The 18,369-nt window shown below is 53.3% G+C and overlaps 1 protein-coding gene across 1 annotated transcript in view; it reads right to left on the reverse strand.

Annotated features, from left to right (window-relative positions):
• WNT7B (Wnt family member 7B) overlaps positions 1 to 18,084 on the reverse strand; it is a 21,521-nt gene extending 3,437 nt beyond the window's left edge. Inside the window, exons 1-2 of the mRNA XM_074272165.1 lie at positions 17,798 to 18,084; positions 4,647 to 4,918 (exon numbers count right to left, since the gene is read on the reverse strand). Coding sequence (XP_074128266.1) covers positions 4,647 to 4,918; positions 17,798 to 18,071 — 546 coding nt within the window. The 5' untranslated portion in view covers positions 18,072 to 18,084. The remainder of the gene's footprint in view (positions 1 to 4,646; positions 4,919 to 17,797) is intronic.
• Between the last annotated feature and the right edge of the window lie 285 nt (positions 18,085 to 18,369).

An 18,369-nucleotide genomic window follows, 5' to 3' on the forward strand; every position in this document is an offset into this window, starting at 1 on the left:
TGGAAATATGTCTAGAAGAAATGAAACATATTTAACAAATATTGATTACTTGTGTCTAGGGAGCGGGTGGGGGGGAAGACAGGGGAGAAAAAAATTGGATTACAAGGTTTTGCAAGGGTGAATATTAAAAACTATCTTTGCATATATTTCGAAAAAGTTTTTAAAAGTTATTATTTTAAAAATTCCGAGACATAGGTGTTATTTTATTCCCAGACAAGTTAAGTGACTTGCCCCAAATCACACAACTAATAAGTATCTGAGGCTGAATTTCCATTCCTGTCTTCCTGACTTCCAGTCCTAAAAGAGACCTCAGAGATCAAATGACCCAATTACCTTATTTTGTAGAGGAAGAAACTGTGAAATGGAATGCTGTCCCTCTTCCTTCTCCTTTGAGGGAGTGCACTTATCTAAGGTCACATAACTCCTGGATTTAGCTATTTAGATTATGAAGTTCCTGCAAGATCCTGTACTGGAGACAGGCATGGTTTAGTGCCATGCCTGAGTGAACTACTCTTGCCACTATCATGGGCATAAGTTTGGGCATGGGATGCAGACTCCCTGGAAGCCCCTGCCCAGAGGCAAACTCAACATGGCTTTCTGGGTTTAAGAATAAAGACAGGACAAAATGCCCCTTTAGTCTGTGAGCCATCTAGAAGCCTCCATGTGGCCACACAGAGTCCGCCTAGCTTGGGGAAGAGAGCACTGGATTTGGAGGTTAGATAACCTGTTATAAAGTCTCAGCCATCGGGTGTCCTCAGGCTCCAGATCACATGCTATGAGCTCTAACCCCAGGACCATGGTCTGAACTGGTCTGGACAAATCCTCCAGGCTGGAAGACCAAGCTTCAGTTTTCTTATCTGGAACATGGGACACTATCAGATCTCTGCCCCAAACAGGCCAGGGTGCTTTCGGTCCTATGGAGATGAGGCTGCTGAATGGGGTGGGGGAGCTTTGTCCTACAGGAAGGCGGCTGGCAGACGGCAGCACTGAGATCACTATCTGCCGTCACTGACTCAGCCTTCTGGGCAGCTTCCGGCTCAGTTTCTCCACTTTGCTTTCTTTTCATCCCTCTCACGCATGGGGATGAATGCCTGCTCTCTATTCATATTCCCTCTGTCTCTCTGTTTCTTTTCTCTTTTCTCTCTCTCTCTCTCTCTCTCTCTCTCTCTCTCTCTCTCTCTCTCTCTCTCTCTCTCTGTCTCTGTCTCTCTCCTCATTTTTTTTCTCTCTCTCTGTATGTCTATCTCTGTTTCTCTGTATCTGTCTCTTTCTCTCTCCCCACCTCTACCTTCAGATCCCCATTTCCAGCAAGCAGGAAACCCAGCAGATAAAAGTGATTGGGCAGCCCAGCCCCAGCCAGGAGCCCAGCCTGGCTGTGTAGGGAGTTGGGTGAGTAGCTTGGGCAAGAATCTCCCCAGAAGTGATCACAGACTCCAAGGATGTCCAGTGCCTTTTCCCTATAGCTTTCATGATGAGGGCTCTCAGCCTGAGCCATGATTGAAAATGACAGGATGACTAGGTTTCAAACCGGAGAGGACCTTTAAAGTCCAAAGATGGGGAGACAGTGGACGTGGGATTTTAGGAAATGGGGCAATGTCTATTGAGCCCTTTCCTGGCTTCCACCCCCTTGTTCTTGGCCAAGAACAACTTCCCAGCATCTCCCAGGTCCAAGAGCCTCCATGCAGCCAATGTCAATTCTAGTGAGTTAGTAGGAGGAGACTGGGCAGTCACTCTCCTCTTAGGCCTCAGTTTCTCAGTCTGTTATATGAGGAGGGAAGTTGACTAGAACATCGCTAAGGTTCTTCTCAATGATGTGGCTCTGATGGGATCTTCCCCCACATTTCTTCTACTCAGCCAGCATTCTTTGGGGAGGTAGAAAGTCAGGCTCAGCCTCTCTGGGCCATTCAGAGACAAGCAGCCTGAGCTGCTTCCTCGGGAGTTCTCCAGATCTGTATGTCTGACCCACCTTTTCCCATCCTGCTTGGTTCAGGGAAGGCAGCAGAGAAATCTGCACACCACAGCAAACCTTTGTTCCCAGTTCAAATTCAATTCAAATTCAAAACGTGGGGAGCAGAGCTCCTTTGGCCTCCCAGGAGAGTGGGCAGCCCCCAGAGGGACGCCCAGCTGCCCTCTGCCTCTGCTGCCGCTTTTTGATTCTCCTGCACTGCCCTGCCTAAAGGGCTGCACGGAAGGTGGGACGAGAGTCCATAATCCCGGAGGACAGCTGAGCCCGCGGAAGTGTGCTCAAGCTGGCAAGAGTTTGCCAGTCACCATTGTGGGCAAATGGAGGATGCAGCCCACCTCACCCCTCTGCCACCAGCCACCCATATGATCTGTGGTAAACTGTCTTCCTCCCATTGGTCTCAGGTTTCTCATCTGTGAAATGAGCAATTGGACAAAATAATCTCTGTCTTGTGAGGCCCTTTCACCTCTCGGTTTCCATGATCTTCGTTGGACAGCTCCCAAAATTCAGCTGAGATTGGCAGGACTGGAAGTGTGGATGTTATGGAAGGAGGAAAGGGAAAGCAGGCCAGAGCCTGGGGTTCAGGGGAGAAGGCTGGCCTGGCAAGGCACCCCCAGTGCATGACTGAAGACCCAGGAGCTGAGAGTGTGGGTAGAAGGCACTGGGGATGAGAGGGGTAAGGAAAGGCATCAGTGCCTCTGCCAGGCTGATACCACAGAGGGAGAGAGGAAAGAGAGAGGACAAAGACCCATACATAGAAATAGGTTTATCTGATGGAGGCAAAGAACAGGGCACTCAAGGGATGGAGCAAGATTAACCAAAGGGGTGCCAATCAATGGGGCAGGGTTAGCTAAAGGGATGTTCCTCAATGGGGTGAGGTTAGCCAAGGGGATGCTCTTCAGTGGGGCATGGTTAACTAAAGGGGTGCCCGTCAATGGGGCATGGTTAACCAAAAGGATGCCCATCAATGGAATGAGGTTAACCAGTGGGGTGTGGTTAAACCTGTTGTGCTTAGGAATGTGATAGAATATTGTCGGGCACTAAGAACTGACGACAGGTGTGGTTTCCGAGGAGCCTCAGATTGGCAGGAACTGGCGCACAGTGAGGTGGTTAGACCCAGAGAACAATATCTGCAATAACATAACGTACGTAATAACCCAACAACACATACAATAACCCAGCAGTGTTCACAATACCACAATGTACCCCATGAGGACAGGGGGTGTCAGAGCTGGGAAAAGCCTAAGAACGTGAAGATAGAAAGACACCTTGGAGTGACCTTGGAGATCACCTGGCACACCCCTTCCATTTTACAGAGAAGAAATCTGGGGACCAAAGAGGGGTGGTCTTTGCCAAGGCCATAGTTCATAAGCGCAGAGCCAGATCAGCGCCCAGGGGTCTTCGAGCCGCGCCTCCTCCTTGCCCAGTCTGTCTGCCTTTAGTGACTAAGGCGGTAGGAGGACACATAGACGGCATCTGCCCTCTGAGATCTGGGGAAGCAGCGAAGCCTTCCCTGCCTGTGGCTGGCTGGCCCAGCGCCCTCAGCCGGCACCTTCTTCGTAGGGTTGTGGGCTGGGAGACCGGGGGCTGTGCCACAATATCCTCATGCTCTCTCAGAAGCGGCTCATTTCTCTCATTTCCCACCCATCGTGGGGCCTCTCAGCCGGAGAAGACAAGAGATCCCCCACCGGGGATCACGGGGCATCCCGGAGATAGGTTCTGCCATTCACCTGTGAGGCAGTCCCCAAGAAGCAGGCAGCTTCCAGAGGATGGCAGCTTGGGGCGGGGGAGGTGGATGCCACTCAGGCTTCCCTGCATCACTCCCAGGAACTGGGCTGGTTGAGCCTGGAATAGGGAGTCCGGAGTGGGGAGGGGCGTTGCCGGCTGCCTCGGAGCACCTGAAAGACTCCATGGGCAGAGGAGCGGCACTCTCAGGGCCACGGCGGCAGCCCCAGAAGCAGCTTGGAGGCCTCAGACCCTGGCGACAGGGGCCCGAGTGGTAATGATGAGCATTTATAGAGCACTTTCACGTTTTCAGAACGCCTTTCTCAAGCTCACTGGAACCTCCCAAAAGGAGGTACTAGTCAGCAGATGAGATAATCAAGGCCGGGGGGATTCAGGCTTGCCCAGGACACACAGTTTGTGTTCAAAGGTAAGCCTGAAAGGATCCAAGGCCAGCACTCCCCAGCTACATTGGCGAGGAGCTTGCTCTGCCCAGAGAGGCTGGGTGGGCAAAGCCTTGTTCTCCTGGGGGGCAGGATGCCTTTCTGGGAGCCTGCTACGAATCCCAGCATGGCCACTTGTGAGAGCCGGACAAGTCGCTTGCTTTCCATAAAATGGGAGGATTGGAGGCGACCGTGTGGCAGGCCCTTCCCAGCTCTGGCATTCCCCGGGAAGTTTTTTCCCAAGAATTATGTTGAACACTCTTCTCTAGGGTGGTGGAAAGTGTGAGGGTGTAGTAGTGGAAAGTGTGGGGGCAGAGACTGCCTAAACCTTGTATTAGCTGCTGCTAAATAAATGCTTGTGGATCCACTGGCTGACTTCACCTCATGGGCCTCTGCACTGACTCGCAGGCCAGGCACCCAGCTGGTGTGGACGAGATGGGGCTGTCCAGCCTGGCCTCCCATCCTCAGAGCCTCCTCCCTGCCCCAGGGCCTCCAGCCTAGACCCCCAGGATAGTCACCTTTCTTCCAGCTTCATTGTTGTGCAGGTTCATGAGCCGCCTGGCATTCTTCTTGATCTCGCGGGCATCGACGAAGCGCCTGGAGAACTCGATGCCGTAGCGGACATCGGCTGAGCAGCCGCCCCACTTCCAGCCCTCCTCCTGGTTGTAGTAGCCCTGCTTCTCTCTGTCACAACCGCAGTTGCTCAGGTTGCCCTGGCTGCAGGCCGCGGTGACTGCGTGGGCGACGCCAGCGGCTGTGATGGCGTAAGTGAAGGCAGCTTCCCGGCTCCCTGCAAACAAGAGGAAGGAGGGGTGAGGCCGGGCTGCCGGCCCCTGGGGCCTCGGACACACGTCGGCCCAGAACCTCCGAAGGGGGCCAGCTCTGCCTCTAGTGCACGGCCCGGCCCTTCTCTGGGAGCCATGTTAGCTCCAGATGGCTTCGACCCTTCAATGAGCCTCCCAGTTGGGACACCTCAAGGTCACTTCCAGATCGGACCAGAGGGGCAGAGACCACACACTTTCCCAAGTGCTAAAGGTGACCAGAAGCTACTACAGGGAGCCGATAAGGGGAGTAAGAGCCAGCATCCCAGTTCGGGTAGAGCCTGGAGTAGGTAAATTGGGCGGTAGGTCAGAGCTGAACTGTGCTGGCCTTAACCAGTGCATGTATAGATCCATCCAATGGTCCGTGTTTAGAATGGTCCATGCCTACTATGCACTGGACACTGGCCTCTGCCTTTCTAGAACTTCCATTCTACTCAAGGAGGATTTACTTTTTATCTGGTGAATCATAGGGAGTTCTGGCACTGGAGGTCTTAGAAGGAGAGACTCTGACATAGCTGAGACAGGAAATAGAATTCAGCTAGCGTTATTCTCTGTCTTTCAAATTCAAATTCTTATGGGGCCTAGATTCAGAGCTAGAAGGTTTAATGACAAACACAAAGAGGGAAACTGAGGCAGACAGAATGTGTTTCCAAGGATCACACAGCTAGAAAATGTCTGAGGCTTTTCACAATCCCATCTTTTCTCAACTCTCCCCTTTCTGAACTTTCCTTTTACCATTGGCCCCAGATTCACAACCTAGCAGTCAGCCTGAACTCTTCACTATTTCCCAGCCCCCACATTCAAGCTGTTGCCAAGATCTACTGATTTCACCACCAGGGTATGTCTTAAGTAAACCCCCTTCTCTCCTGGGACAGCCCCCACCCTGGTCCCAGCCCTCACCATCTCAGGCAGTAGCTGCTGGGGGTCAGTGCCTGCCGGGAGTCTTTCCCCCTCATCCTACCCCCACCTACCTTTCCCCACACCTTACTCCCCAACATATGGTCTCCCAACCAGTGACCCCGGCCTATGAACAAGACTCTCCATCTTTCTGTTCTGGAAACCCTCTCTGGCCGGCCCCATCCCATACCCAGAAGGCTCGTTTCTTCTTTCCTACCACTGACCTCCCAGCTCCCTTCAGGTCCCAGCTAAAATCCCCCTTCTACAGGAAGCCTTCACCAGCCCTCCTAATCCCCATTCCTTCTCTCTGTTAATGATTTCCTATTTATTCTGGATGAAGCTTGCTTGCTATGTATCTCTTTGCCAGTTGTTCCACCCATTGGATTATGTTCTCAAGAGCAGAGAATTTTGCCTTTCTTTGTCTCAATAGTGTCTAGCACGGTGCCTGGCACATAGTAGGTGCTTAACGGATGCTGATTGACTGATTGGCAGTCCAGTGCCCTGGACAATTTACAGACCAACACATGAATTGAAATGCCTGTAGTGGGCAGATGGATGGGCAAGGAGCTACAGAACGTCCAGCAGAGCTGTGGTTCCTGCTTTCACAGAATCATGAGATTGGAGGACTGAGAAATAGGTGGGACTTTGGGCTCATCTGGAGAGATCCTCTCATTCTGCAGAGGAGGAAACTGAGGTCCCAAGAAAAGGGCCTATTCTACATCTGGGGTTAGAATAGGGAGTAAAGAGCAAAGGTTGCAAGGAGCCCAGACACAGGAAACAAGCCTTTCCCTGGCTTGGAAACAATCACACACACACTCATGTGCACACACACACACACACACACACACACACACACACACACACAGACATGCACATGTACATCCATATGCATCTATGAATGCACGTGTGTGATATGATGGAGACAAAGAGACCATTGGCATACCTGCCTCTAAATCAGGTCATAGGGATCCAGGGAGAGCTTATCCAATTTGAGCTTCATTTAATTTAATTGATGTGAGACCACCAGGGCGGCAAAGCTTTGAGTTATTCTTGGGAGAAACGAACTCAGCCTGGCAGAAATAGTCCCCAAAATCAAAGCACTAAAGGATTATGGCCTGAGGTTTGGTATCTGCCTCAGATATGCATGAACCTCACTCTTTCCTTTGGGTAGAATGGAAATGCTGTTCAATCTCTCCCAGTTCTGCCATCCCCTGTTCTAAGCTCCCTCCCAGCTCTGACACCCCCTGTTCTAAGCTCCCTCTCAGCTCTGACACCCCCTGTTCTAAGCTCCCTCTCAGCTCTGACATCCCCTGTTCTAAGCTCCCTCTCAGCTCTGACATCCCCTGTTCTAAGCTCCCTCCCAGCTCTGACACCCCTTGTTCTAAGCTCTCTCCCAGCTCTGACATCTCTTCTAAGGGCCCTATAACATTGACTTGCTCAAGGTCACTCAGCTCATCAGGCCTGGGATGGAGATGAGTGGGAATTCTTTGGAGAAGAGGCTCTTAACTTGGCCTCTGTGATCTTGAAAACAGGAACATCTCTGTTCTGAGTGTCACATCCCTTGCCCAGAGGTATGCTGAGGGGCCTTCCTCATCTCATCCCCTGGGGCGGGGTGCTGGGCAAGACCTGTCCTCTGGGTTCTGGTCCTCCCTTATATTCTGCTGTCCCCTGGGATGCTGGGCTCCTTTCTCCCCTGCTGAGGAGCCAGGAGCCAGTGCGTGCACACGTGAGCCTTCCCCGCCATGGTCCCCTGAGCCCACGGCCTCCTCTTCCTGTCAGGCAGGTTTGGGTGGATGGCATTCGTTCCCCTCATTCCAGTGCACTCCCCAGGCATGGAGATGCAAGTTCAATGTGAAGTGAATTCAACTGCCTGTGGAAACAGCGCCCCGGCTGTGGTCAGCTGCCCCAACCCAGGCCACACCTGTCTGCTGTCTGTCTGTCCTGGTCTCGGAGGAGAGAAAAAGAAATGCTTGAAGGACTGGGATCCTCCCCCAAGGAGCCTAGATCTTTACCTGCATGAAGCACCAAATGCAGGGCCCTCATTTCCTGCTTTCAGGGAAAGGGAGATAGAGAGAAAGGGGAATGGGGTCACAGAGAAGGAGGGGCAGAGGTCAAACAGATAGGAACAGAGAGAAGAAAGGAAAGGGGAAGTGGAAGGGCCAAAGAAGCGGGCTGGCTGTGGGCTTTGAAGACCGACTGAAGGGCCTGGCTCTTTGCCCTTTTCCTTGCCTCCTCTCCCAGTCCCCCCCAAGCTGGGACTCGAGACCACCAGGCGTTGAGCGTATTCCTGTCTCCCTAAGGCCTGTGGATCACATTCCATCTTCTCTGCTTCCCACAAAGAATGCAGAGCTAGGGAGGGATCTAGGGAGAGCCCAGTGCTTGGGGTGCTAGGCCTGGAGTCAGGGAGACCAGAGTGCTAATCTGGCCTCAAACACTGTCAGCCCTGGCAAATCACTTAGTTCCTGACTGCCTCCATGCCCTCAACTGTGAAAGAGATACCATAATAGCACCTGTAACGTGGGGACCAAATGAGCCAATTTGTAAAGTGTTAGTTATGTGCCTGGCATATGGTGGGCACTCAATAAATGCCTTCCCGTCCCTCCCTCCCTTTCTTTTTCCCTGTTCTTCCTTGCTTCCTTTCTTCCCTGTCCTCCCTTTCTTTCTTCCCTCCCTCTCTTCCATCCTTCCTTCTTCTCTTTCCTTCTTTCTCCCTCCCTTCTTTCCTTTCTCCTTTCTTCTCCCTTCCTTTCTTCCCTCTCTCCTTTCTCCCTCTCTCTTTCCTTCCTTCCTTCCTTCCTTCCTTCCTTCCTTCCTTCCTTCCTTCCTTCCTTCCTTCCTTCCTTCCTTCCTTCCTTCCTTCCTTCCTTCCTTCCTTCCTTCCTTCCTTCCTTCCTTCCTTCCGTCCTTCCTTCCTTCCTTCGTCCCTCCCTCCCTTTTTCCCTCCCTCCCTCCCTCCCTTAGCTTCTTCCACTCTCAATCAGAGCAGCTAACCAATAGAGGAGCACATGAGCTTAGCCTTGAAGGATTCCAACAGCTCTGGAGAAGGAGAAGGGGGACATTCATTCCAGATACTGCTCCCCAGGGGTGTGACTCGGGGTTCCTGAACAAAGACTTGGTGTCAGCTAATTAGTCTGAACTAGTACTAGAGTATTCCCTCTTCCCAAGGGAATAGCTACCCCCCCACCCTGATCTCTAAGTCTGGATCAGATCTGAACCTTGACCTTCTGAGTCCTGACGCCCTTAGATTCATGGGCTCCTCTATCAGCCTGTGTGCCCTGCCCAGCCCCTCGTTCCCTGTCCTTCTGGGATCACCAAATCAATTTAAAATCATTTATTTATTAATCCCCTGTATTACAGGGCCCTGTGCTCAATTCTGGAGAGAAAGGGGGGAGACTTGTCCTAAAGGAGCTTGCAAGTGACCCATGATGGTATCCTAAGGGCGGGGAGAGGGAGACACAGAAAGAGGAAGCTAGGAGAACACAGAAAAGTTAGGAAAGAGAGTTAGGGAAAGAGAAGGGGGGAGGGAAAAGGAGATAGAATGATGGATAGGGAGACATCTATACACAGAGAGACAGACACAGGGGGACAGAGAGATGGAGAAAGAGTGCAAAGGGAGGACTCTATAAATCAAGAACTGCAAAGAGGCAATTGGGCAGAGTCTCAAGGGGAAGGAGATGGACCAGCTTCCGTTTTGGCTTCTAGCCTGGCAGACTGGAGTGGGAAGATGCTTTGTAATTCTCAGTGGGCTACCGGCGGAAGAGTCCCCACCTGCTACTGCTGCTGCTCCTACTAGTCCTGCTGTTGCTGTTGACTATGCTGCTCCCACTATCACTGCTGCTGACTGCTGCTGCTGACTACTGCTGCTGCTCCCACTATCACTGCTGCTGACTGCTGCTGCTATTACTGCTGCTGCTCCCACTATCACTGCTGCTGACTGCTGCTGCTGCTGCTATTACTGCTGCTGCTGACTACTGCTGTTGCTCCCACTATCACTGCTGCTGACTGCTGCTGCTGCTGCTGCTATTACTGCTGCTGCTGACTACTGCTGCTGCTCCCACTATCACTGCTGCTGACTGCTGCTGCTGCTGCTATTACTGCTGCTGCTGACTACTGCTGCTGCTCCCACTATTACTATTGCTCCTGTTGCTGACTGTTGCTGCTGCTATTACTGCTGCTACTGACTACTGCTGCTGCTCCCACTATCACTGCTGCTGACTGCTGCTGCTGCTGCTATTACTGCTGCTGCTGACTACTGCTGCTGCTCCCACTATTACTATTGCTCCTGTTGCTGCCTGCTGCTGTTATTATTGCTGCTGCTGACTACTGCTGCTGCTCCCACTATTACTATTGCTCCTGTTGCTGACTGCTGCTGCTGCTATTACTGCTGCTGCTGACTACTGCTGCTGCTCCCACTATCACTTCTGCTGACTGCTGCTGCTGCTGCTGTTATTATTGCTGCTGCTGACTACTGCTGCTGCTCCCACTATCACTGCTGCTGACTACTGCTGCTGCTCCCACTATCACGGTTGCTGACTACTGCTGCTGCTCCCACTATTACTATTGCTCCTGTTGCTGACTGCTGCTGCTGCTGCTCCTCCTCCTCCTCCTCTTATTACTGCTGCTGCTGCTGACTGCTGTCATTAGTTACTATGCTACATCTTTAACTTAGCACCAAGTTTTCTCTTCCATACTTTGCCTTCCACACCTCTGATCTGCACCAGAGTGGCTACATGATATAACATCATTGGCTCAGATCAAGAAGATCTAAATACTGGTCCCATATCCAAAATTAAACATTTGTATAGCACTTAGTATGTGCTTTACTAAACAATTTTTCATTTGATCATCACTATAACTCTTCAAGACGGGAGCTAACATTTTTATAATAGCCATTTTTAATGTCCTCTCCTTCCGTGTCAGTCTTTGTGCCTCTCTCAAATTAGGCTCCTAATGAATGTGGGCCTCGGGCCAGTGTGGAGAGTGGGCAGAGATTCCCAGAACGGCAGCTGAGCAGCCCTGGGAATCCTCGGGGGAACTTTTCCAGCACCAATTACTATTGGTGTTGGAGATAGACCGATCTGAGCCTTTCATCAGACAAGAAAACCGAGGCCCAGGGATACTGAGGTGCCTGGCTAGTTCCCACCGGGGGCCTTGGACTTCCAGGCCAGGCCCCTTGGCACAGTCCCACTTCATGCCTTCCCTGTGCCCGGAGCAGATCCCAGCAATCTTTTTATAGTCTCGGGGTGTCATGGAGATAGGACACAAGTTCCTGCAGGGAGCCGAGAGGAGGGCCTCCGGGCCAGCTGCCCTGATTAAGCTTGAGTCAGTGTCTCCAACATAAGCCCTCCTATTATGTGATTATAAATACGGGATCATAAAAAGTCACACCACGTTCAAACACGCCAGGCCTCCTGGCAGCTCCCAAGTCATTTGTTTTTAATTAGTTGGGTGCATTCAAACCACACCAGCAATGGGGAGCTCCCAGGATCCTGGACCCACAGAATGTCAGAGCTGGGAGGGGCCTTAGCCCAGAGAATGTTGGGTGCAGGAGGGGTCTTAGAACAGGGGATGTCAGAGCTGGGAGGGGCCTTAGAATGGAGGGATGTCAGAGCTCGAAGCGTCAATGCTCATTTTAAAGAGATTCTGAGGTCCAGAGAGAGTGTGTCGGTTGCCCAAGATCAGCGAGCCAGGTTCTCTGGCATGGCCCCCAGAGCTGCCACCCGGTCATTCCTGTGCCAAGTACTGGAGAAGATGGATCATCTTCCCTAGCTCGAGCTGTCCCAGGGCCCCTCTGAGAACTGCAAGCGCTTTTAAGTGACCTGACTTCTGTTATTTACACATGGAAGACTGACCCAAAGAAAGTCAGTGATGGAGGAACTGTTCTAGGAGGGAGAAAGAGCAGGAAGTATAACTTCTGTTTTACCAGTGGGAAAGCTGAGGGAGGAGAGGGAGAAGGGGGGAAAGAGCCCTGGATTGGGGTGGGAGCCTTGACTTTGCTTCTCCCAATCTGACTTGTGGTGACATACTTAAATCTCCCAGCCAGCCAGGGAGAAACGGAGCCGGGCGCTGCCTGAGCCTGGAGGCCCAGGACTTTCTCCCTGAGTCCGGGGCCCTTCGTGGAGGGGATTTCTGTGGAACACAACCCAAGAGGATTGGGGTGGGGACAGAAAGAGCCTGATCCTGGGAGAGCAGCATGGTTTTCCAGGAGGGTTCCTCGAGAGTTCCCCTCCCCTCCAGTCCCAGAGATCGAAAGGCTGTTTAAAGCTGCCACCGAGCAGTGCCCAGCCTGTTAACCTCTCGGGATCACCTGCTGGGAGAGCATTACCAGCTAAGCTCTCATGCCAGGATGTAGGAGGCCAGCTCTCATGGGGGGAGGTTGAGGGATGGGGACTGCGGGTGAATGGAGACTGCGGCGGAGACCCAAGCTGGACTAGAATGCAGGGGGTGGGAATGAGCTCAGCCAGAGCCCCTCCAAACTTGGCTGGAGTCAGGAGGCCGGCAGCTCCGTGGATGCCCATAAAATGTGGGACCCCGAATGAGCCACTTCCCTACTCTCCACCACCCGCCCCTGTCAAAAAGGGCTGATAACCCCTGGCCCTGGCCCGGAGTGGCTGGTAAGAGTTGGGGCCTGAGCCAAATCACTGTGTCAAAGCTGGGGCATGGAGGGGGTGCTGGGAACGTGAGATGGCAGAGTTTAGACAGGCTCTGCAACTAAGTCAGGATTGGAAGAAGCCGATCCCTCTCCAGTCACTGGCAGGGGAGGGGCTAGATCAATGTAATTTGCTCCCATTCCCACACAGGCTGGTCATGAGAGGAGACACGACCCCAAGGAGCGAGACCCCAAAGGCGGCATCTTGGGCACCAGAAAGTCAGGGGGAGGGAGGCAGCAAGTCCACACCCTGCAGCCCCAGCTTCTGCCCTCTCTTCCACGCTCCCGACGCTTTCTCCCTGTGACTCAGCACACACAGGTGTCCCAGGGGCCAGGGTCTGTTCTCAGGCTTCCCCGGGCATCAGGTGGGGGTTGGGGCATGAACGCTGCCATCCCTAGCCAAGGTGGGCAGGGCACCCGCACGCGCTCTGGGCTGCCTGGGGCTCGGAGGCAGCTCCAGACTTGATGGGGATGACTCAGTGTTTATGAAGCAGTTGCTACTGGGGGAAAGGCTGCGCAGGGGAGCCCGGAATAGGGCCCATGGGGAGGCCGGTGGGGGGCATTATCAGGCCCTGCCATCCACCTGCCTGCTGGATGACCTTGTCCAGCCTGAGGCTCCCCCGGGGCCCAAACCCTGTGGTGCTGGGCTTCTGTGCAGGCCCCTTCCTAATCTGCAAAGAGCACAGAGAGCGGCCTTCTTTATCAGGTCCCCCTTCTAGCCCCAGCCCCAAGTGCTTCTGGGTAGTCATTTCAACTAAGCTGATCCAAATCCCCTCTTTTTCTCCCTCCAAAGTGTCCATGGTTCATCTGCCACTTCTGGGCTGAGTGGTCTTAGATAAGTCAGCCACATGGGGATGATAATTCCGCCCCCCTCTCTCTCAGGCTGTGGCCAGGGCTGGTTGAGTGATGGGCTTACGTAAGCAGTGTCCTGCTATGGGATGCAGAAGGACGCTGCCCGATTGGCCACCCGCTCCCTCTGTGTCCCTAGGCAGGGGCCTTCTCGGCTCGAAGCCTCAGTTTACTCGAGTGCAAAGTGCCCCCCATGCCGAAGGGGCCCCCAGCCCTGCCATTCTGAGCTGCTCAGAATTCCCCCACATCTCATTTACCTCCTGATTTTTGCACCAGATTAAAAGCTTCCATAAAGATTGAGTCAGGAAAACACAAACTGAGGGGGAGAACCGCTTGGAATTGCAAATGGGGTCTGGTCAGAAATCCAACGGTCAGAGTCAGTCCCCCAGCACGGGGTTCCCCCCCCCCCAGCCAGTAGCAAACTCAGTGGGGGCACAGCCTGGCCAGCCCTGCCCATCCCATCCGGCTCCACGTGAGCAGCAGGATTAACGTCTCCTATGCCCGGTCATGTCTGCAGCAGCCACATGATGGGTGCAGCTCAGGGTACCCCGTGGGAGGAAGGGCAGGGAAGTAGGCAGGTCCCCTCTCTTCTGGATCGGAGAGGGAAGAGCCCCTCCCCAGTTCATGGCAGCTCCAGGAGCGCCGGAGAGACTGGGGGCTGTCAGGCAGCCTTTCAGCCACTCTTAGCAGCCACAGCTTCCCCAGTCAGCCTCTGAAGAGGCTGGGAGGCCCCAGTAGAAGGCCAATGGAGGCCCTGTAGAACCTCAAGTGCTAGGCAAGCTGATATGCCATAACCAGGCCTTGGTCCTAGTCCTGATCACAAGCGGTGGGGTCCGCTGGAAAGAGTCTGGTTCCGAAGCTCAGGATTGCAGTTCCGATTCCAGTCAGTCACGCCTAGGTTACCTGCCCTCTCTGTCTAGGTTTCATTAACTGCAAAATGAAGCCCTAATTGACCTTTGTGTCCCAATTCTGCTCTTGCTTCCAGGCCTGAGCCTCCCCCCAGCCCCCAGCCAAGGCCAAGTCAGGAAATCCCAGTACCTCGGAACCGGAAGGGACACCAGTGGCCTCCAGCCCAATGGCTCCCTGAGCATCCCCTCTTCTCCATCACATCCCCAACGGTGGGTCCTTCAGACCCCTTAGGAAGCTTTCAGTGACGGGGAGATCACTACTTCCGCTTTGAGAGCCCAGAGAACTCAGGCATTTTCTGTCACATGGAAGCCAGAAGCTTTGCCCCTCTCGCTTCCATTTCTCCCCTTTAAGGCCAAGCAGAATAAGGCTGGCCATCCTTCCAAGACCCAGAGGCTGCTCCTCTGCCCCCTGGCCCTCCTCCCCAGCCAGGTCACCCTGGAGATCTGGCCCAGCTCTCTCTGCCCTACCCACCAGCCCACCCTGTGTCTCCCAGCTCAAGTCCTTGGGAAGATTGCGCAACCAGAGGGGCTAGAGGCAGCCCGGACCTGGGCTCCCCGATTCTGAGAAAATCGCAGCCTCTCGGGAACAACAAGAAATCGGCACCTGACCCCAGCTTGGGCCTTCTGGTCCCCGGCTCCCTCGCTACCTTGGGCCCCGGGCCTCTGGGCCTTGTCCGGCTCGCCAATGCCCTACCTAGAATGGGCTGCCCAGACTGGAGTCAGGCGCTCCAAAGCAGCCTGGCCGGGAAAGAGAGCACCGAGGGGATCGCGTCCTTAACCCCACGACATTCTGGCAGCCTGAACCCCCCGCATCCAGCCCTTTTATTTTACAGAAGCGGAAACCAAGGCCCAGAAGAGCTGTGCTTTGCCCAATGTCACCCCACAAACATGGGTCCCATGCTGCTGCTCTGTCCTTGCTCTCCCCAGCAGGCCCGAGCTCCAGCAGTTATTAATCAGTCTGGGTCTCATGGAGGCGACTTGTGAAAGTCCCGATGGCTTGACAGCCCAAGATTGTCAGGGCCTGCCTTGGACATTTAAGGGAGGGATTTCTAGGTCTGAAGCTCCTCCCCACCCCGTCCTGACATCTGGCTCCCCCGGGGCTCTGTATCCCACTGTCCCGGCTGCTGGAGCAGGAATTGGGACAGCATCCTGAGAGAAGAGAAGGTCACTGGGTTAGGGAAAACCACTGGACTTGGAAGCATCATAAGAGATCTGCCTGGGAATTTAGTTCCTTGATAGCTTTGTGCCCCAGGATTGAATCTCTTGCCTCCTCCAAGCCTCAGTTTCCCCATCTGTAAAATGGTCATAATAATGCTGCGAATATAATGGCTCAGGGATGAATCTGAAGGCAATCTCCTGACAGCCTCTGCTGTGGATCTCACTTGGAACATGTGCCTTGAAGCCCCTCCGTGGGTCTCTGTAGATGTGTCCCCTTGTCCAGGGCCTGACGCCTATTCCAGCGACCCTTGATAAATGCACAGAATTGGGGAGATTGGAAGAGACCAAAAGGGTTCACTTGAGCGAGGCTCCGCTCCGAGGAGAGGAGGTGGAGGCCCATGGAAGTGGGGCCACTTAGGAAGGTCACCCAGCTGACCAGCGTAACCTCAGGCTCCTGGCTGGCTTAGGCCTTACCTCACATCTAAGCCTGGCCAAGGCTCCCAGGTGGTCCCTGATGTGGCAATCGGAGTCGGGGGATCCCCCGGCAGCCACAGTCCAGACAGGAAACCAGAGACAGTGGGTGGCCAAGGTGGGTGGGGAAGAGGCCCCGGGAGCCAGCGCTGGGATCGAGGCCGCCCTTGGGCCCCACATGAGGAGAGGAGCCGAGCGGCGCTGTGCAGCCCACGTCACCCGCTGGCTTCTCCACTCCTCTGCAGAAGTGCCCCTGAGCAGCCTGGCACAGGGTTTTCCCAAACCCACAGGGCATGGAAAGTTTACCCCACCCACAGCCTTTACATCGATCAGGCCGCCCACGTCCCAAGCTCCAAAGCCGCCTCTTCTCCCTCTCCTCTGACTCAGAGCCTGAGAGCTGCCAGGGACTGTGTAGAGCTAATTCAGCTCCCTCGGGTTTTTACCAGTGGGGAAACTGAGGCCAGAGAAGCCAGGGGCCTGGCTCTAGGAGTTGTAGGTCTGGGTCTTGAAACCAGGTGTTCTAGCTCCAAATCCTGGAGTTTCCCTGCAACCTCGGACCACAGCTTCAGAAGCAAAGCACTGGCAATTAGGGGCCCAAGGAGGGAGATAGGCAGATGGTGCTTATGGTCCAAAGGACGGCGGGGGCAGCCAGAGAAAGGACAGAGAGAGAGCGACATCTGACAACACTGCACTGGAGCATCGTGTCCTGACCGGCCTCCCTGCCTCTAGTCTCTGATCCCACCTTTACCAACCCAACAAAGTGAAATTAGGGTAAGAGGCAGGGAGTCTGGGTCTGTGTCGCTCCCCTGCTCAAAAAACTCCTATAGCTCACACACACTCCTTTGTTTGACAGCTAAAGTCCTATGCTGTTTGGCCTCTACCCTACTTCCTTTCCAGCCTTATTGCATGTCACTCACATGAAGGTCCTCCCCCCCCCACATACACACACAATATACACTCATTCCCACATGCTCATACACATACACATGCACACACAGCTGAGTAATTAACCTAAATAAATCTCAAAGCACCCAGGTCCATCCGGACCCTGTCTCTGCTATAAAATCCCTACCCATGGGCACTCGGCTGCCATGAAAATGTAAAATTCCAGGCGACCCAGAGAGCTCATCGTGCACATTGTACCTGAGCCAGGATCACCCCCATCCAGGACAGTCATTCATCTGACCCAAGGCTGCTGATGGCTCCCTATTGCTGGACAAATCAAACTGAGACTTTATATATATATATCCGGGTCCTTTCAAGTGGACATAGGAAGAAAAAGGAAGGAAAATGGCTTGGGTTTTATTTCAATTGGAGAAAAAAGGAAGTGGGACATCAGTGTTTAATAGATGACTAACTGAATGATGGTTCAGATAAGTACAGGAAGTGAAATGGTGAGAAGAGCGTTTCAGTTACAAAAATACGGTGATGGCTAATATGTTGTTTGGAGAAACTAAGGAGCGGAGTGGTCTGGTTATCTTTTCAGTGCAATAAAGGAAGAAGTGAGACGATTTGTACATTATTTCAGTTCTATCACTAGGATGGTTTATACATTAATTTTAGTTACAGAATCAGGAGGGGAGGTGGCTAATGCATTATCTGAACACCAGAAATAGGGAGCCGGAGGGTTTGAATATGGTTTTGTTTGAGAAATAAGACAATGGGATGGTCCATGAATTGTTTGGATCACAGAATTAGATGCATCGGAATGGTTGGCGGTGGTGTTACTTAGATAAATAAGAGCGTGGGATTCGTGGCATATTATTTCAAGAGAAGTCAGAAAGCAGGAAGGCAGTTGTCCCTCTATAGTCCATCCAGGCAAAGCCGATGAAAGGCAAAAGGCCATTTCCCAGGTGGCCAACCAACCACCTCCTCCCTCTCCACTGATTTGGCTGACTTTTGAGAGCATCCCTTACCCACTCGAAGCTCTTGCCCAAAGACGGTCTTCTCGCCAAGCGCAGAGCAGTTCCATCGGCCATAGCGGAACTGGTATTGGCACTCGTTGATCCCCATCTGTGCCCCTTCTCCGATCACGATGATGGCGTCGGGGCGACTCTGACAGATGGCTCGTTGTCGGGGGGCCAGGCCAGGGATCTTGTTGCAGATGATATTGGCTCCCAAAGCCACCACAGACGACAGAGCTCTGAGGGAGAGAGAGAGAGAAGACAAGGATAAAGACCTGCTGTCCATTCAAGAGTCTGGTGCCCAGGGAGCAATGCTGTGTGATGGAGCCCTGTGGCCACTACATATTTATATAATTATGGGAGTAGGTGACTCTGAAGCAAGTATGCAGGAGAAGGCATTCCCTGGAGAACAGTTGGCAGAGCTAGGATAAAAAGAAGAAAGAAGGGAGCACCCAGTGATTGGACCCTAGCATGGTGACCAGGAACATTCCTGCACGTGTCATTGGAGGAACCAAAGATGAGACCGAGAGGCAACAGTGGGCACGAACGCAGCCCCCCACCTTCGCCCCCTCCATGAGAACTCT

Source organism: Sminthopsis crassicaudata, chromosome 5 (genome assembly GCF_048593235.1).
Source record: "Sminthopsis crassicaudata isolate SCR6 chromosome 5, ASM4859323v1, whole genome shotgun sequence".
NCBI classification, from domain to species: domain Eukaryota; kingdom Metazoa; phylum Chordata; class Mammalia; order Dasyuromorphia; family Dasyuridae; genus Sminthopsis; species Sminthopsis crassicaudata.